At 41.7% G+C, this 19,319-nt stretch overlaps 3 protein-coding genes across 5 annotated transcripts in view; 2 read left to right on the forward strand and 1 right to left on the reverse strand.

The window, feature by feature from the left end:
• Positions 1-1,727: 1,727 nt before the first annotated feature.
• On the reverse strand, positions 1,728-6,143 carry nudt5 (nudix (nucleoside diphosphate linked moiety X)-type motif 5). 3 transcript variants are annotated; one of them, XR_013773033.1, is made up of 10 exons: positions 5,973-6,065; positions 5,704-5,777; positions 5,114-5,181; positions 4,973-5,025; positions 4,765-4,872; positions 4,489-4,584; positions 4,206-4,307; positions 3,945-4,058; positions 3,806-3,859; positions 3,647-3,689 (listed from the first exon to the last, which is right to left on the reverse strand). XR_013773033.1 is itself a non-coding variant. In XM_079294957.1 (8 exons), exons 1-8 carry the CDS (start codon positions 5,758-5,760, stop codon positions 3,580-3,582), a joined length of 648 nt encoding a protein of 215 aa, XP_079151083.1. In that variant the 5' UTR covers positions 5,761-6,059; the 3' UTR covers positions 1,728-3,579. The 3 variants fall into 3 exon arrangements, 1 of the variants encoding a protein (XP_079151083.1); XR_013773034.1 differs by lacking the exon at positions 5,973-6,065 and adding an exon at positions 6,083-6,143 and having other exon boundaries at positions 3,648-3,689; XM_079294957.1 differs by lacking the exon at positions 3,945-4,058 and having other exon boundaries at positions 1,728-3,689; positions 5,704-6,059.
• A 577-nt stretch (positions 6,144-6,720) lies between these two features.
• On the forward strand, positions 6,721-14,171 carry cdc123 (cell division cycle 123 homolog). Its single transcript, XM_079294945.1, has 13 exons — positions 6,721-6,853; positions 7,147-7,218; positions 7,536-7,599; positions 7,979-8,011; positions 8,150-8,245; positions 8,937-9,043; positions 9,492-9,543; positions 9,711-9,786; positions 10,162-10,284; positions 10,636-10,664; positions 10,764-10,868; positions 10,989-11,126; positions 13,391-14,171. Exons 1-13 carry the CDS (start codon positions 6,780-6,782, stop codon positions 13,442-13,444), a joined length of 1,023 nt encoding a protein of 340 aa, XP_079151071.1. The 5' UTR covers positions 6,721-6,779; the 3' UTR covers positions 13,445-14,171.
• Positions 14,172-16,974: 2,803 nt separating this feature from the next.
• The window catches only part of camk1da (calcium/calmodulin-dependent protein kinase 1Da), a gene marked incomplete at its 3' end in the record, with an annotated part of 33,654 nt that continues 31,309 nt past the window's right edge, over positions 16,975-19,319 (forward strand). The window contains exon 1 of the mRNA XM_079294942.1: positions 16,975-17,087. Coding sequence (XP_079151068.1) covers positions 16,990-17,087 — 98 coding nt within the window. The 5' untranslated portion in view covers positions 16,975-16,989. The remainder of the gene's footprint in view (positions 17,088-19,319) is intronic.

Raw genomic sequence — 19,319 nt, forward strand, 5'->3', positions numbered from 1 at the left:
TCATTGTGCGCGTGTGTGTAGGAATTCACTTTCAACTAACTCCTAACTTCATCCCCCCCCACACATATATATATATACATACATATATATATGATCCGACGTTAAACTCGTATCAAGCAATGCTGAGGCTGCATCTCTGTGTTTCGCCTGTTGTACACGCTCGACACGTCTCTGGTACCGACTGCTGTCACGGGCCGATGAAGCTTCGGTAACCTTCTCATGTCAAAGTTTAATTTATATTTCCTTTATTAAATACTGTTCACAAACGAATTTGTAAATAAAATCACTGACCACTTATAAAGTGATCCGCACATACTCTAGTGTACGCCAAATTCCATTCCTTTATATCTCGAGAGATGCGTGACAGCCATTTCTCGCGACGTCGCTTGGATAGCTCCTTCGTGTCATTTCCTTGATGTGTAATGACCGCTGGCAAACGAAAGAATGATTTCTTGTCTCTATCAGCTCTGCTGCCACAACCAAAGACAGCCCAAAAGTTCACCACCGATAGGTTATGCGACTCAGCCGTGCATGCCAGTGGCTTTGTGTGTACTCCAACATGGCCGACAGCTAAACTGTGACGTCACACGAGACCACTCCATTGAAGGAGTGGACCATTGAACATAGAAGGTGGCTGTAAGATTAGCATTAGTTTAGCTTCGTTGATTTTAGCTTAATTATGACGAATTACAGTTTTAACAGTTGAGTTTTTGTGCAAATTAAACAAACAAGATATAATGTGTGAAGAACTTGAGATCTGCTGGATTCTGTTTCCTTTGTTCAGAGCCAGCCTGTTTTCCCGCCTCTAGTCTTCATGCTATGCTAAGCTAAGCGACTGTTGGCTCCAGCTTCATATTTACAGAGTGGTATCAATCTTCTCATCTAACCGTCAGCCAGAAAGTGAATTAATGTATTTCTCAAAATGAAAAACGATTCCTTTAATGTACAGCTTACTGACTCCAAACACAGGCGTCCATCTAGTCTTGAAAAGAGTAAAAAAAACGATTAAAATAATTAAGTTAGGAAGACAACAAATCTTAGAATTAATAAATTAGTGATTTTTATGTGTATAAACAGATGTAGAATACTGAATGTCCTTCACACAATAGCAAACATTACTTTCTCTTTCCATGATAAAGTAATTTATATTTGGTCACTTTATTAAGCTCATACTCACCTCCAGCTCAGCTGCTATACAATTTATAGCCTAAACTGAAATGAAAGGGGACATTTAACTCGGCAGCTAATCTGTTCACCCACACATGGTTACCCCCTAACTTCTCATTAATCGTAAGTGCTCGGATGATATCAAACAAATCCAGTGTTAAATGTTTAATATTTATAAGGGTTTACCATTTTAAGAAATGTGTGTATATGAATGTGTTCATGAATTTAAAAATGAAAATGTACTTTCCCTTCTATCCCTTTGTCAGCTGTTGCAGAAGTCAGACACAAACACAGATTCGGGAAAGCAAAAGTAGCATCACATTTATTCATTGGTCAGTAAGTTCTAGTCGGTAAGGTGACTGGGTCCAGGCTACAAGGCTAATGACACCAATGACTCTCTCCAGGAAAAGTCGGGGCCCTGTATGCAGCTAGCCGTCTCAATTCCTGTCTTGCAAGTTTATAGAAAAAGAAAGGTGAGGCTGCGAAGAAACAATAGTAAACATGCTAACTTATCAAACTTAGCATACATTCCTCGTCAGCCTGTCCAAATAAATTGGGCAAAGAAAGCTTTAACCACATTAAACTTAGCTTTATTAAATGTCAGGTCTCTGTCAGGAAAAACATTTTTAATCAATGATTTTATTGTTCGGCACAAACTGGACATTTTGTTTTTAACTGAAACTTGGTTAAATCAAGATAACAGTGCAGCTGTTCTTATTGAATCAACACCTCACAACTTCAGTTTCATGAGCGAAACAAGAGCGCATAAGAAAGGAGGTGGAGTTGCTGTTTTATTTAATGATTCTCTTCAATGCAAGCAGATGTCCTTTGGTCATTTTGGTTCTTTTGAATATGTGGCTCTGAATTCCACTCAAGCTTTATTCCTAAACATTTACAGACCGCCTAAATACTGTGCAACCTTCTTTGATGAGTTTACTGAACTGCTGTCTGTAATCTGTATTGATTTTGACTGTGTTGTTATTGTTGGTGATTTTAATATCCATGTTGATAATCCCCAGGACAGAGTCTATAGAACTATGTGGTGTCCTTGATAACTATGATCTGACTCAGCATGTGACAGGACCCACCCACAGCAGGGGGCACACTCTGGACCTAATCATCACCAAAGGTGTAAACATTTCCAAGGTTGCTGTGACTGATGTTGCACTCTGATCATTTCTGTGTTTTCTTTAAGAGTGCAATCTCCTTGCACACAAATGTCCAAACCAAGGTTGTGACAAAGCGTTACATCTCTGAAAACACCAGTGAACTATTTATTCAGAAGTTCTCCTCCACACCAGCCCTCTCTTGCCTCTCAGTCAATGAGCTTGTAGATGGCTTCAATTTTAAAGTTAAAAATATATCTGTTTGCTGCTGCCTTTAATTAAACCACATTCAATTCATATATTAATCAATTTCCTGCATTTCACTGCTGAATTTTATTTCTTGCACTGTTCTTTTATGTTTTAATGAATGTTCTTGTTTTTAAATCTCCTTTTCTTTTGCCTTATGTTTTGATGCTTTTAATGGTTTTATGTGAAGCACTTTGAATTACCTTGTTGTTGAAATGTGCTATACAAATAAACTTGCCTTGCCTTACTGTCCAGTTCATTGCAACAGCATGAATTATTTCATATTAATCAGTTGCTGCCTTTATGGCAACAGCATCTGTTGCACATTTTGTTAATACATCAAACAAATACTACATGTAACTACGGTATTATCACTACGCATGGGTTATTTTGTAACTAACTGGTCGTCTACTTCCTCTAAAGGGAGCGTTGCTTCAGTTATATTGATGCATTTCAGTATGCATGCTTAAAGTGTTTTCATGTGAATTCATTCCTCCCATTAAAGTCGGCAAAACGGTATTTAAGGAATGTTTTTCTTATCACTCAATTAAAAATTACATCTCATCAAACTACATGTAATCTCATAAATAAATAAAAACTGGAAGTTATTAGTCATTCGAGACTGAAACATTCTGTGTTACGCGTGCAAACGATGACACAATGGGCCCCACCAGAGTACGTTTCAGTCCTTGAGGTGTTTGGTAGTACCTCCATACTGACAAGTGGGCCGCTATGTAAACAGAGCTCCATCATGGGTTCACTTCCCAAATACAAGGCTTTTTCCAGACTTCCATTTCAATTAGATTTGTGCGTTCAGTATGTTTATCACACACACAGTTGTAATGGCGTCTTCCATCTTGCTCTATGGATGGTCGTTATACATCACAGAAACATATTAAAATATGAGGTTACAGGCGTCTAAAACCACAATGCAACAACTTTTCATATTATTTCTTATTAGAATTTTTTTCCTTTTCCATTACAGATTTTCCAGTCCTGTGTAGCGAGCCCTATGCAACAGAAAAGACATTTCTTCTTCTCTCATCCTCATCGTTTCCATTCACTGCTTCAGGACGGGGAGCTCCCTCGGCTTAAAGAAGGCCTGAACCATCCCCATGGCAAAGATGTACACTTTGGCGTCCACCACGATTTTTTCTTTCTTCATCAGATCTGCCGGATAAAAAACGGGAGGGGGGGGGGGGCACAAGTCAGCTTTACTGCGTTGGTCCGAATAGGACGCCTCGCTCTCGTAATGACAGCACTCTGGAAAAAAACTGCAGCCTCACCATCTATTTTCACCTGGAATTCATCAAGCGGTAAGAGAATGACTTCAACAAATTCTGCAACGAGAGAATACAGGCTTGATTCGCTGTATGATGAAAAAACATGATTATTACTGATGTAATAAAAAGGAAAATAACTCACCTCCATCACCTGTAATTTAGAACAAAAGATAACTAAATTAGTGAACATGTTTTGTTATGTTACAGGCTTCTTTTTTCACGAGGTTTCGCGTTTGTACTCTTATTTTTCTCGTACCTAGAAGAGAAAATGATCAGTGATAACGGCGAAATGTTCTCTTGAATCACTCATACGTGCCACTTGAGGATAAAATAGCAAAAGAATAAATGTTTGTTTAGACAAGGGAGCGGGGGAGAAGTGAATGAATCCTATCAGTCTCCTCACCGAGCTGTTGTTTTGGGTTGATGTTCTCCCCCTCGTCTCCGTTGATGTTGACCATGACCATCTGGGTGGAGCAGTTAGACAGACCGGGGTCCAGGTAGGTCACTGTGATCAAGACAACAACATTACTACTCTACTTGAAGTGTATGGAACTACTTATCACTTTGCAGCGCTTGACCCCTGAACCTCTCTCACACACTCACACTCTCACACACTCACACTCACACTCACACACACACACACACACACACACACACACACACAGCAAATCTTAGTGCGAGAATACCTGGAGTGATTCCCACTACTTCCCCTTTGTAGCCGGTCTCTTCTTTTAGCTCCCTCAACGCAGCCGCCTCTGCACTTTCCCCCTCGTCAATCAACCCTGAGCACAGCACAGCCAAATAAAAACAAAACACAGATGTGGCATCAATAGATTACAAAAGGCCCGACAGTCTCTCCCAAAAGAAATGAAATGTTTCGGAGGCTGAGTAACATGACAAGTTGGATATCTAATTGAAGGACTTTTCAATAAGCTCCACATTTTTGGAAAAAACCTTCCGACCTGCAGGAAACTCCAGAGTGTGGCATCCCACGGGAGGACGAAACTGCTTCACCATCACCACGCAGTCTTTGTGGAGCGTCCGCTTTAGCAGGGCGATAATCCCAACACCTGCAGGAGAAGTGCGTTACAGCCTGCGGGGACTCAGCGCGAGCTCGACTGACCAGGTGAAACAGCAAATGTATATATATTTATATACGGTGACGCTCACCGTCTGCTTCTGTGTTGGTTTGCCTCGTTGTTCTTTTCACCGTCTCCCAGACTCTGGTGAACGAAAAAACAAGGGGGTTAAAAACTGTGTGTGTGTGTGAGAGATTGTGAAGATCGTGGCCGTCGAAAGGCGGAACAGTACCTGGTGCTTCCAGCATGGTCCACGTATGTGGTCTTCTCCAGCTTCAGCCAATTTCCTGCTGCCATGAGCTGAAAAACACACAGAGAGTCAACACACTGCGGTGTAATCGCATGACCTCACAGCTAAACAGATCAGTGGTGAAACAACTTCCAGTGTGCAAAAATGCAAGCAAAAGAATAAATCAAACATTCATTTCATGTGTCAATCGATAAATCTAAAGGGCAATTTGGTTTAATTTGTGCAATTGTGAAATGTTTAACTGTGAGATGTACACAGCAACTTTTGTCTTGTTGTGATTAACTCATCTTTGAGAATACTCAAATATCAATGAACAATCGTAACTATTTTTTGTAAAAGGGTCGGTCCCAAAAAAAAGGGAGATGTAACCTTTGTACTTATTGATGAGTAAACACAAAGTATTAACTCTGGCAAAGAATATGGACTCAATCGGGTGAAGAAATGGCCACGAGTAAGCAAATAGAGGTCTCAAAAGCTGGACACTACCGTTATGTAGCTTACCTGTCAGTGTGCATTACAGCTTCACGTGGAGCATTTGAAGGCTACGGACGTAACGTGTTGTGTTTACTTGCCTCTTCTTTCACTATGTGTGGAGCAGTAGTCACTTTGGGTTCCTCGGAGTTGCTCATTTTCACTATCTGGACAACTGAAAAAAGGAGGAAAGTCGAGTCAGAGAAACACACACAGAGTGCTAACCACCCCGGGCTGAAAGGACTAACGTTAGCTAATGTTGGACGTTTCTCGTAATGCGTTGCTCAATTACTGCTAACGTTAGCTGCTACAGCCAGGCAACGCTAACCAAATTAAACCAAACCAAGCCTGGTTCAACTCCCCGCATTACATTTTCACTTTTAGCCTTTCTAGTTCTTTCTTTCTTTCTTTCTTTAACGCTAGCTAGCTAGCTGCTTTACACTTCGCACTTGCCACCGGGATTAACTAAACTAAACTCACGTGAAATGCCCACCGTAGTACAGATCGGAAAAAAGCAATGAGGAATCACTCTGCCACCACTTCCGGGTACCGCAACCGTCACCTGAGTCTAGTTTTATCCTTCAATGAGGTGAAAGACTATACTTAGTCCATGTTTTTCTTGAGTACCGACTAAAACGTTTTGGGGATAATGCAAGATTATATAATAATTTAATAATTTGATGGAATAATTTACAATAGATGAATGAATAGGGTTAGTTGACAGCAAAAAGGTTGACCAGTATCCAAAGATAATGGCTCCGTTCTCATTAACTGTGCTTATGTATTATGGAGTTGCATTAATAATATCACATTTGAAAATATAGAGAACTGAACCGTGAGAATAAATAGTGGCGTTACAGTTTTTTAAGGCATTGTGTGTTTTCACATTTTAATAAACGATCTATGTTGCAAGTCAGCGGTTTTTACGTGTGCACCCGAAAAAGGCTTCCCCCTCTGTAAACACAAATTGATTACATAATTTCATCAAAACGACGTTGACTCTTTCAACAATAGCCTTTTAATATATACAAATTCGTTGGTAACAAGCAATTAGGATGCATTATTGCCTCAAAATGTCAAGGCGTTAAATGAGACTGCTGGCCCGACATTTTTTAAAACATCGCGGGTTCGGAAGATATTTACCGATGGACTCTTTTCTGTTACAGGATATTGCAGCATGAAGAAGGAGCAAGTTGTCAACTGTCAGTTTTCGGTTTGGTATCCGATATTCAAGCAACATACGATTAAAAGGTAGACAGCTGACGTTTGTACAGAAATCGCAAGAAATATTTTCATCGTCGGTGCTGTCCAGTTAGCCAAAAGCTAACGTTAGCTCCCAAATAGAAGCAGAAAAAAGCTCGCTTCCATCTCTGTTTCTTACCTATCTTCACATGTATCATGTGTTCCATGCTACACAATTGTGTTTAAATCGTTTTCATCATTCCATATCTTCCTTCCTCTTACTTCCGTTTGTCTGTTGTCTATAATTTATTGTATTGTTTCCACGTATTAATTTGTGGTATCGTGTTTGTTCTATATTCCAGTCTGATTCTCCCACTGCCTCAGAATGTAATAGACTATTTACTGGACGACGGCACACTGGTAGTCTCTGGGAGGTATGAGGCCACTGACACGCGCAAACACACACACATTTTGTTCAAGTTGCCATTGTTGGAATGAACCTGAAAACACCATGCCAAAAATCAGCTCGATCTTGCTGCTCCTCCTTTAGTCTTTGATTGGCACTATATATTTGAGAAGCATCGAGAATAAGATGCTTTTGTCTTTTCATAGTGGACACGTGCTGCTACAGATTAACCATAAGAACATTTGGTCCTAGATCTGAAATGTGCATTATGATCATCAGGTCTGTCTTGTCTCCGATGCAGCTGCCTAATTGACAAATACCGTCTGTTGTTTCTCTTCCCTTCAGTGACCACAACACACAGCCGACACACACCAACAACAGCGACTCTGACGCAGAGGAAGACGTTCAGGTACAGATACTTTGTGGTTGTTTGTCCACTCCGAGGCTCTCGCTTATTTTGCTGCATTTCCTGGAAAGGAAACGGGTCTTTGTTTCACTTATTAACAATCTTAAAATGTGTCGTATTTTTTGCAGGAATAAACTGACAAAAGAGATATCTGCACACTTAAATATCGCTTTGTTTTTTGCAGAAAGGCCTCAGACCTCTGCTACAATCTGAGATGTCACTTTGTCATTTTTTTGATTAGGGGGCAATGTCATCATATTCTATTCATTCGTTACCTGTCTCGTTACATTACTTGTAGCTCCAACACACAGGTGAAACAGAACTGTATTTAATGTTGATGTTTACCCTGCGGCCCTGTTTCTTGTTCTCTACTTCCCTCTAGTGGTCAGATGATGAGACAACATCCACTGTCACAGTGAGTACAGTCAATGCTTCTCATCACAATGTCTGTGTTCTTAAGGCCCAACAAACTCATTTATCGCCCACCTGATAAAACATTTACCATCTGAAATTTGCATTTACGTGTGTGTGTGTGTGTGTGTGTGTGTGATAGGCTCCTGAGTTTCCAGAATACACTTCTAAGGTGCTGGAGGCCATAAACGCTCTGGGCGGGCGGGTCTTTCCCAAACTCAACTGGAGCGCTCCACGGGTAAAACACTGCACCCAGCTGCTTTACAGCAATACGTATATCAGTGACTCACCCCGAGTTACCTTAAGTTCTTGATGAGAACTTTGTTTTTTCTCACATGCTTCCACGGCGAACAGAGAGTCTGAAAGCGAAGAAAAGTCTTGATGAATTCGGAAGTAAATGAGGCAGCAAAACTATATCAAAACATCCGTTTACAAACACTGCTTTGCTGTTGTTGAATGTGGCCCCCCTTTATGTCAATTTATCAAGACATAAACACATTTAACAACAGCAAAGCAATGTGTGTGAGAGTTGGTAAACAGATGTTTTGATAAAGTTTTGCTCCCTCATTTACTTTCATTCATCAAGACTTTTCAGTTTTTTCTTCTTTTGCTTCTGTCACTTTGGAGGCTTCAGAGAAAAACAAAGTTTTCCTCAAGAATTCAAGGTTGAGTAATACAAATGGAGTTTTTGGAGGTCACGTATGTTTTCAAAGAAAAAGGAAAACTGTTTTTAATTGAGCAGAGGTGAATTAATTAGTAAAGTAGAACAACATGACCTGTTTTTTATTATTATATTAGCACGACTAAAGTATTTGTTGGCTATTGAAGAATATGGATTGCTTATTGCACCACTGCTAGCGTTAAGCGTGCGTGTGTGTGTGTGTGTGTGTGTGTGTGTGTGTGTGTGTGTGTGTGTGTGTCCCTTTCAGGATGCCAACTGGATCGCTCTGAACAGTTCCCTGCAGTGTGACAGCCTCAGCGATATATTTCTGCTCTTCAAAAGTTCCGACTTCATCACCCACGACCTCACCCAGCCGTAAGCCTCTCCATCCAGCAGCATGGTCACACACACATATCAAACATTGAGATGACAACCACCACCACCAAAAAAAACCAAATAATACAACAGCCAGGTTTGGTTATGTTTGGCAGTCTGATTTCAGTCTGCAGCAAAACACAAAAAGTGGCAGCTGCAGAAATTGCCGTGATGCAGATTTCTACCTCTCAGCTCTGCGTGACAAATATTTAGTGCAGCGAGTGATTTACTGCAGCGCACGGCCTCAGGGGAAGCTGTGTGTGTGTGAGAGAGAGATTAGAAAAAGCAATGTGATATATGCTATTTTTAAATTCAACATTTTTTTTTTACTCTCAAAGACACAGCAGCCAAGCTGTAAATAGAGATCATAAGCCCCAAACCCCTGTGATGCTACAGAACATGCATACAGTTTGTATCTGTTGTAACTGTCATTCATTTCCTTCTGCAGATTCCTCACATGCAGTGACCAGGACTCCCCAGATCCAGTCCTAAACTATGAGGTATTCTTTAACTAAATACTACTTTTCTTAGCTTGTGTTTAATACAAGTTGTATTGTCCCAGAGTTCGTTTTGCTCAGAAGGATATTCAGTACTGACTTTGCTGATCAAATTGTCAAATTGAATGGTACTTTGAGCCCCTCCTCCATGTTGTCCTCTGTCCCCCCAGCTGGTCCTGAGAAAGTGGAGCGAGTTGATTCCTGGCGGAGAGTTTCGCTGCTTCGTCAAAGAAAACAAACTGATCGGTAATAACCCTCCGCTGTCCCTCTCTGTTCGGGCTTTGTGCCCAAACATTTGAAAACATCCTCAACATATTGGTGTAAAGAAAGCAGTGATTGCTGTTAACCAATGAGGGAAGTACATCTACTCAAGTACCGGCCACTGTTGAGGCGCTTGTCTTAACTTTACTCTGGTATTTATGCTGCTTTGCACCTCTATCCGCTACAGTTTGGAAGAAAATACTTTTTACTAAAATTGAAATGAAGTGAATTTGTAATTGCAGAATACGTCTCACATTGGAATTAGTTTGATAGAGTTGTATATCGGTGATGAGATGATGTTTGAGCTGCACTCGGCCGGCTGCTTTAGAAACGATTAACGGTGCGTCCGTCTGTTCCCAGCCATCTCCCAGAGAGACTACACGCAGCACTACCAGCACGTCCTGAAGCAGGAGGAGCAGATCCTTCACGCCATAGAGCAGTTCTTCAGCCAGCACATCCAGTACAACTTCCTGGACGAGGACTGTGAGCATCGCCGTGCTTTTTATTTTTCTCTTCTTTCTTACTCTTTTTTTTTATTTTCCAGGATGAATAAATAAAAATTGTCTGTGTATAATATATATATATATATATATATATATATATATATATATTTATATATATATATTTATATATATTTATTTATTTATTTATTTATATATATATATATTTATTTATTTATTTATTTATTTATTTATTTATTTATATATATATATATATATATATATATATATATATATATATATATATATATATATATATATATATATATTTATTGTGAATGTTAAATAACTGCATATGTAGTTGTTTACACTGTTGCTTTTGTCTGTTTTACAGTTGTGCTTGATGTCTACAGAGACAGCCAGGTAAGCACACTGATGGGTTTGGATGTAGTACTTTTTTTTTTTAAATGCCGCTTGCAGACTGAGTGACACTTATGCATTTTGTGTGTGTGTGTGTTGCAGGGGAGGGTGTGGCTGATCGACGTGAACCCGTTCGGAGAGGTGACGGACTCGCTGCTGTTCAGCTGGGAGGAGCTGACGTCTGGTGGGGAAATCGCCCAGCAGCAGGTCAGCCGTCATGACGCACCCATTCTATAGATAAATACAAATGTAGAAATACAAAAAAAAGACATCAATCGACACTGAGAACTGTTTTGTGGCAACTGTGTGGTTTCTCCGTGCGTGCAGGAAGGCCCTGCGTTTCGCTGCACCACCAGCGAGGTGACGGTGCAGCCCAGTCCCTGTCTGAGCTACCGAATCCCACGGGACTTTGTCGACCTCTCCGCTGGAGAAGACGCTTACAAACTCATCGACTTCCTGAAACTGGTAAGATGTTGCTCCAGAACCAGGCGGCATCCTTCGGTTCCGACGAGTGAAGTCACATGTTTTACACTACAGACACAATTTTTACAGGATCTGTTTCTCAAGTCATCCTTCCGCTCATTTATTACTATCGGAGCTACGGTTATGGGAGTTTTGATGATTTGTTTGAGAGGTGTTTCCCTGTTTCATCTCCATTAAAAGGCTGGATTTTGAGAGGACTTTTCCCTTTCAAAATGTTCAGCTCTTTCAGGAGAGGGGTGCTTTGACTTTTCATATTTGTAATCTTTAAATTTTTGAATTATTAAGCTATTTGCAATTTTCTTTTGAATGGGATCTCTATTGAGAAAATGTTCAAATCCTCTTCAACTTTCAAATCCTTCTACTTCCTCATACTTTCATCTACAGACACCATTTTAACATTTTAACTTTATAATGTTGAGAAAACCCTGATCTATTGCCACATGATTCAGCTTTTTGATATCTTTTAAACTTTTGAAACTGTCCCATTTTAACTTTTATGATTTCTTCAGTCCTTTTCTGACTGTACAATGGGTGCGTATTGCGCAACTTAGAGTGCGTGATGATCACGACCCTTTTTGTTTTTTAATGTTGGCCAGTGCAACGTGGGAGGCTGTACCATCTAGGCTGGCAAACCTGGTGCATATTTGAAATGAAAGGCCACAATAATAGAAGGAAATAAAAATGTCCTCCTAGTTTCCGCGAACAGCTTGCAGAACCAGCTTTGCCTATAATTGTTGGAATGCTGTTAAGCGTTAGCTCCCATCATTTCCAAAGGCTTCTCAAACAAAGATGTACATGTCCAGTACAGAAATGACGGGAGCCATTTGTGGACTGTCCATCACGAATACAAGATTCAATCCAAGAGTGTGAATCTAAATTGCAGAAAAGAGAAAAGTGATATCTCAATCGAAGCAGAACAACACTGTCGGTAACATCGGCGTGTATATATCTATTGCGACGTCTTCGGTCAATAGAAGCCACACTGTCAAAATTTCTTGTGAAATTCCTAGTTAATATTAGAGTCTGTCTCAGACGCACCAGGAGATAATTTCTTCAAATTTGGCACAAATGTTGACCGTGACTCAAGGTTGGACTGATTCGAATTTGGTGGTCAAAGGTCACCGTTACTTCGCAAAACACGTTTTTGGCCGTAACACAATAATTCACATGCTACTTATAAGAATTTCACAAAAACGTCTAATAGGATAAAATGATGACGTGATGACATTTTGGACAGACATAGATGTAAACTACTGTAGTAAACTGCTGTGGGGATTACATTTATTTACACCCATTAGTCACCTCTCTATTCGGGAGTTTGCAGTGGCAGGGTCCGCCATTCCTACGCTGGTTTCAAACGGTATTCACGGGACACGACATGTACACAATACATGGAAGTTATGCACTGTTCCATACTTGCGTCATGACGTAATCCAGAACTCCCCGGCATTCTGAGGAGGAAGTATAACTGCGTCCTTACAAGTACAAAGAACGCAGGTTGTGTCATGGATATTCATTCATTCTCAGTGGTACCACCGGTAACTACAGCTGTTGTCAACCAGAACTAAAATCTGCAAGACTATACTTTAATGCCTCAGTGAAAGGGAAGTTGCGGCGTCCTCATCGTCTGTGCTGTGTGATGTATTCCCCAGTGAGACGGAATATTTGAGCGGAGGGATTTAAATGACATCCTTCGCATTGGATTGGGTAAAAGTGGGCGGGCTTAGAATGTAGCGCTGATATTGTTTGGTACTAGCTTACGTGCGCACACCTCCTATTTAGTTTTACAGGAAGAAAAGGCTTTTGACATTTGAAGAAATTTCTTTTTTTTCTTTTCTTTTTTTTGCATATATTTATAAATAGATGTACTACATGATCAGGGATGTGAACTCATTTTTATATCTCGACTTTAAACCAGTGTTTTTCAAATGGAGGTATTTTGGTTGACTGCATGGTGTACATGAGATCATATACATCATTTCTAAAAAACAATGACCTATTAAGTTCGTTAAAAATGTAAATGTAAGATCGACGTAACAAATGCAATCACGTCCATGATTACTTTTTTTTGATCCTCTGACTTAAACCCTACTGCTATTGCCATGCACAGATATTGTAGAGCGTAAAATGACCAAACAATGTTGTTATTGACATTGTTGTCTGGCAGCGGGGTTGGTTATAGGATCTAAATTCAACAGAGTATAACCTGGAAGTTGAATCTCCTGTTCTGTCTCCTCTCTTAACAGAAGAAAAGCCAACAGGAAGATTCTGAGGAGGAAGAGGAGAACGCTCCACAGTGACACCGTGTATCTGGAAGCAGCAGAGCAGCCCTCCACATGATGTTTTCCTGCATGCAGTGACCCTTTCACCCCCCTCTGTCCTGTTTTCTGTCACGCGCGTCTGCGAAGGCTGCGCCGTGTACCCGGGGTTCCTCCACTAGCTCCCCAGCGTTAGTCTAATGGAAAACGTTGAATTGGCTGATCATGCGTAATGGCTCTCTGAGGATTCATTTTGTGCCGCTGAGTGTCTGCCGTCTTTGCCGATCGTAATGGCTCGGTGAGACAGGAGAGGGGAGGCCTCTGCGGTGTCGGTTAGTTGTTCATTTCTGTGTTGGGGGGGTGGAATGATTAGTTGTTGTTTTTTTTTAATGGAGGGAAATAAAATGTAAGCGGCTGTATTCACAAACACTGTAAAGAATGCCTGCTTTTATGCTTTAAAATAAGCGTGTGTAATAGTTCATGTATCTTTATTGCAGCCCAAATAGCATCCCCGGAGTTAAGAAATGAACTAGTCGGTGCACACGTTTCACCGTCCGTGTGCGTCAGACTTCTTTATTTAATTAACACTGAAGCCGTTCGTCACAGAGTCACCTTTCATGTTTTCACCCACCTCACCAATTTCCCTCTGAGCAGTTTCGACACCCTCATTGCTCCGAGCGCTCTTTTCCGCCTCTGTTTTTTCCCCATCATGCATCACTGTAGACTGTTGCTCCAAAAAGAAAAACACCATTAAACTTCTTGTCGTGTATTGGCTCTCAAGTCTGGTGGGTGCCGTAACCTAGCACATTTGAGTGTGCTTCTTTTTATTTTTTTCATCCAACGCCGGGAGCCAAATGAGCTCTGCATGTGCAGGGCAGTTCATTTTGTGTGTGTTTTTTTTTTTCTCCTTTCGCTGGATTGATTGAGCAATTACAGGGAGATAGAAAGAGCTGGTGTGATGAGTTACAGCTCCCCGGGTGAAAGGCTGTGGACGGGAAACGGTGCACAGGGCACATATTGTGGGGGTTGTTGCACGATAATCATCTTTTATTCATTTATTTGTTTTTTTTAATGAAATTTGTCCGTAAACAAAGCAGCCAGACCTGGAGGATGTGTCCTGGTGTGACCTGCGGTGCTGGAGGATGAGCTAAAGTATCTGTACCAGTAAATACAAAGCTTAGCCAATGACCAAGTCCACTCTGCAACCTACTGTAGATTAATGACATATTTGGTTTTCCTGAAAAGATGTACGAGCAGTTATTAGTTTATGCGGTTCCCCTGGCTGAATGGATGCAGTATAATACACAGCAATGCAATCAATTTTACTTCATGAAGGTTATGTTCACTTATTGTTGATTCTGTTCTGGAGAGGTGTCAACAAAATAATAGAAATACATCAGTACAATGCATTACTAAAGTGGTCTGTAAGGAGATGTTAGCCTAACGCCCCGGAAAAGAAAACGCTATACATGATTCAAAGCAGGGCTGATTGATCCTTTAATAGCCCCTAATGCTAATTCAACCACTTTAGATGAATCACTCCTCAGGGAAACATTAGAAGCCCCCCACTGCAGACATTTTGACATGTGGCCGGAGGAAAAGCACAGGTGTTACGAATGACGTTAACGATGGCTCTGTGCTATTCACGTGTCACAGTAAGCAGCGTGGCACTGAGCCAGCGTGAATAAAAGCAGGAATTCAGCCATCATCTGTGTTATTACTTCCACCTGTGCTTTTTCTCGCTGTGACACGTCAACATGTCTTGTTGGGGGCGCTGAGTCGCTTTGACACGGTGTCGTGCTTCTGGGCCCAGCCAATGACATCATTGCTGCATGCGTGCACTAAGATGTATGGCCGGTGATTAAGCTGCCAACAGGCAGCACCGTGCCTTCATCTTCCTCGAACTTCATCCTCTTATTTTTTTTGAAAATGTATTTATTTTTAAACATCTCTCTGATGCCCTCCTTCTTTTGCAGCCGGCTAATCATCTTTCCATCAGAGGGCGGTAACATTTGCTGACATGGAGTAAATTTGGTGTGGGGGAGGGAGGAGAGGGAGAGGAGTTTTCCTTGGTTGCTGCTGAGGAAGAGCTGCAGTAGTTTGCAGACAGAATACTCATGAGCAGCTGAGGCTGCAACATATTGTCCTCTCTCTCGCTCTCCCTCCCTCCCTCCTCTGTGTGTGGTGTCTGCGTGGTGTATGTATGCGTGTGTGTGCGTGCGCGTGCGTGATGCGAGCTGTAACCCGGCCTGAGCTGACCTCAGCCCCTGCAGCTGTCGGAGTCTGGGGGATCAGTGCGCCTCTGCAAACGGACACTTCGGTAATCCAGGTGTTATGCGGGCCGGTTAAACCCAGGTGAACGCGCAGCTGCAGCCGGTTGTCACCGCCGATGGCACGAGGGATCCCCAAAACGGTGATGGTCTGCGTGATGGTTGTCAGCAAGTTGGTGCATTGCGAATTTACCGCCACCGTGCCCCGACCAGACCCGCATACACACGCTTCTCTCCCTCTGTCCGACAGGATGCGTGAGCGGCATCCCATCTTTCTGTTGAACATCAACAACCTGCACTGCCACAATGAAGCTCGAATTTAGGGGGTAATTATAGCCTACAGTTAGGAAATAAACAAGGGAAGACGAGGATTTTTAATGCATAAAAATGTTAGGGAAAGGTGGAGGCCCCGAAAAAGTGCCGACGGTGCAGCAATTAACGACGTTCAGACAATTGCAGCAGGTCCGCCACCAAGCTAGACATACGTAACCAGCGTAATACAGGAAATTGGGAAATGTTGACTTCAAAATAAAAGCACAACAGAACTAAATCGTTTTAGATTTTAGTGAAATTGATAAAAGCGCCATCCTGAAACCGATATATGTTCTGGTTTTACTACGCTTATAATGTGATATATTGTTTGGTAATCTTTTTTTTTTTTATATTTGTATTGTACAAGATTAATTCATATTCACTGCATGTCACCTAATAGTTGAACCTACATTCAGGTTGCTGGCTTCCCTGATTTTGCTCGTCATTTTATGTTTTTATTCAGTTCAAAATATATATAAAGTATGATGGTAATAGTACCGATTTTATATTATTAGTCCTCGTACTGGTAATAGTAATTATGGTGATGCTAATTATTAACACAAGTAAAAACAGTACCAATATGATTATTATTTGTCTGAACATCCTATCAACCAACATAAGTAACCTAATGTCTGTGCTCCTACGTTATGTAAATCAACAGGCTTTTATTTCGAAAGCTCTGACGAGAAGCGTTGTTATGTCCTCGTAAATTTGACAGCCGCTGTCCAGGCGGCCGGCGATGATGAGAGGGAGGAGGGAGAGCGAGAAGAGGAGGAGGGAGGCAGCAGGGACACAGTAACCTGCAGGAGGACTCACATGGTCCTGCTGCAGCAGAGGAGCACAGACCACTGGGACTCTCCAAACCTCTTACACGCAGCTCGGCCTCATTCTCCTTTATTTCACATACTCCTACGTTTTTATTTTCTTTCTTTTTTTGTTTTGTTGATCGCATCCCTCCTCCCGCAGCCCAGTGTTGGTCGGACTCGGGCCGGTAAAAGCAGCGCCATGGCTCGGGAGAACGGAGACACCGGCAGAGGAGAGACGTGGAAAAAACAAGTCGACGACATCAAGAAGATCTTTGATTTTAAAGAAGTCCTCGGCACGTGAGTTGACTAACTTCACCTCGGATACCTCTGCGATACGCCAGTAATATTCCCAGCAGTGTTCAGTGTACATGTGGGGCTCCGTAGTGAGTTGACATTGACCTTAATGCACTTTAGCAACGTTACAGTATTCCAGTGATATCACCAAAGTGACTCAAAACGAGCCATAGCACTGACCTTACTCACTTAGACTGTTACACACGTTTCTTCTTCTGTGGTATTCCTGGAGGCTTGTTGCATGTCCGCGGTTGCTCAGCAGGGGGGTTTAATGTTTTTGCTATGGCGTCACTAATTGTTGGCTATTTGTGCAAAATGTATGATGTTTCTGTAATGTTACCGAATGGCTCTTTTGTGCTGAGTGAAATTACGGTCTCGTAATGTTTCTCCATAGAAATAGTGTCTTCAAAACAACGCCATTGTTTTCTGTTAATTTAGCCGTTTCAACAACTTATCCATTACATGTACCCAACTAACGAACTTACTTTTGGTTTTGTTACATACTTACTGTACTTCCACCAATTTACCTTTTCATTTGTTTTTAGCTATCGTAATTTCCCCATTTAGCATTTTAGCCATGTATTTCAACAGTTTATCGTTTACTTTAAGCTAACTGTCGGCTATTTTGCCATTAGCAACTTTAAGCTAAGTGACAACCATTTATCCATCACTTTTAACTATGTCAACGGTATATTTATTATTTTTAGCTGACTTGTTTTCACACACCTGCAGGCTCAATATGTATTTTCTAATTAACACCCCAAATTCCTGTCACATTTACATAAAATGACTTCGGTTTGCCTACAAACTCCATGCAGTAGTATTCATGTTGGGTGTCATAACATGTTCAGTAGTACATAGTAACTTCATGGCAGGTTCATAGCATTTCTAATGGGACTAATACTCCTAGTGTCCCTGTGATTTGAATGTAGTCTCTCCTACTGTATGCAGTGTTTGTATAGAGACTTGATTCAATAATTTAGGATGACTGTGGTGCTCTAAAGTGAGTGTATAGTGATACAGTGGTTTATCTTTTTGCCACATTCTGTCACATTCCTGGAGGGTATGTTCTTTTTGATGACAGCAAGGCTTCAACAGACCGCATGAATTTCGGTCTCTCAGCAGCAGCAGCAACGGTCTCAACCATTCCACTCACAACCTTTCTTTTTCTTTCTCCTTGGTCATAAAGGAGATTCATACTCTCCGGCTCCATATTGGGAAATGCCTTCTCTTTCTCTCCTTCCTTGTTCCATCTTTTCTCTACCGCCTTCTCTCTCGTTCTCATTCAAACAGCAACAGAATACAGGTCGACGCCGGGACGGATGCAGATTGGGATTAGGGTGACTTCCCCTGAATAGAAGGAAGTTCAATCACGTCGTGTAATGGCTGAATGAGGATGGACGGCTAGCTGGTCGGGGTTTGTTACTCCAGATCACCTGAAATTTGGACCGGATGTGTGACACACACACACACATATATATATATATATATACACACGCACACGCACACGCACACATACACATAGCATGCAGGCTGGTACAGGACTCAATGATCCAAATCAGCCATGTTGCAGCCACACATTAACCAGAGGTGCTGACGGATCGTTGAACCTGATGCATCAGCATAAAAGCGGAAGGGGGGAGTGTGTTTGTGGGATGGGGAAGTGATTAGCGATTAGCATGGGAAAGCAGGATGAAGGAGAAGAGGACGAAGAGGAGACGGGGTAGCTGTGACTCATGTGGAAACGGATGAGTTTTTATCAGCGTGATGAAGCGGACAAAGTAGGGATGAAAGCAGCAGCTTGGAGCCAATCAAAAAAGAGCTGTTGTCCAAAATGTGTCCAGGGATTGGATGACCGGCCAAAGTGACATTGTCAGCTCTGTAGTGCTGCTGTTCAGGTGCACACGTGGGAAACCCTGAAGCTAGTCGGCGTAATACTGCAGCGTTAAAAGTTTTCTGCGTCAGTGTTCCTGAGCTGCATCTGTACTGACAGGATGTGACGTCACGGAGCTGACACTGACCTATCATATTTTGTCTCCTCACACGAAATCACCCATGCAAACACTGGCTTGTAAATGTGAGTGTGGTTGCAGGCATGTACACGAGGCTCTCCTCGGTGTCTTATTACCCTCCCCTGGTGTGTATGCTGTGTGTGTGTGTGTGTGTGTGTCCCTGTTGCTCACGATTCAATAATTCAACACAAACAGGAGTGTGTTCTTTGTGTCGGTGTGTGTG

The sequence above is a fragment of the Melanostigma gelatinosum genome, assembly GCF_949748355.1.
Source record: "Melanostigma gelatinosum genome assembly, chromosome: 22".
Lineage (NCBI taxonomy): Eukaryota > Metazoa > Chordata > Actinopteri > Perciformes > Zoarcidae > Melanostigma > Melanostigma gelatinosum.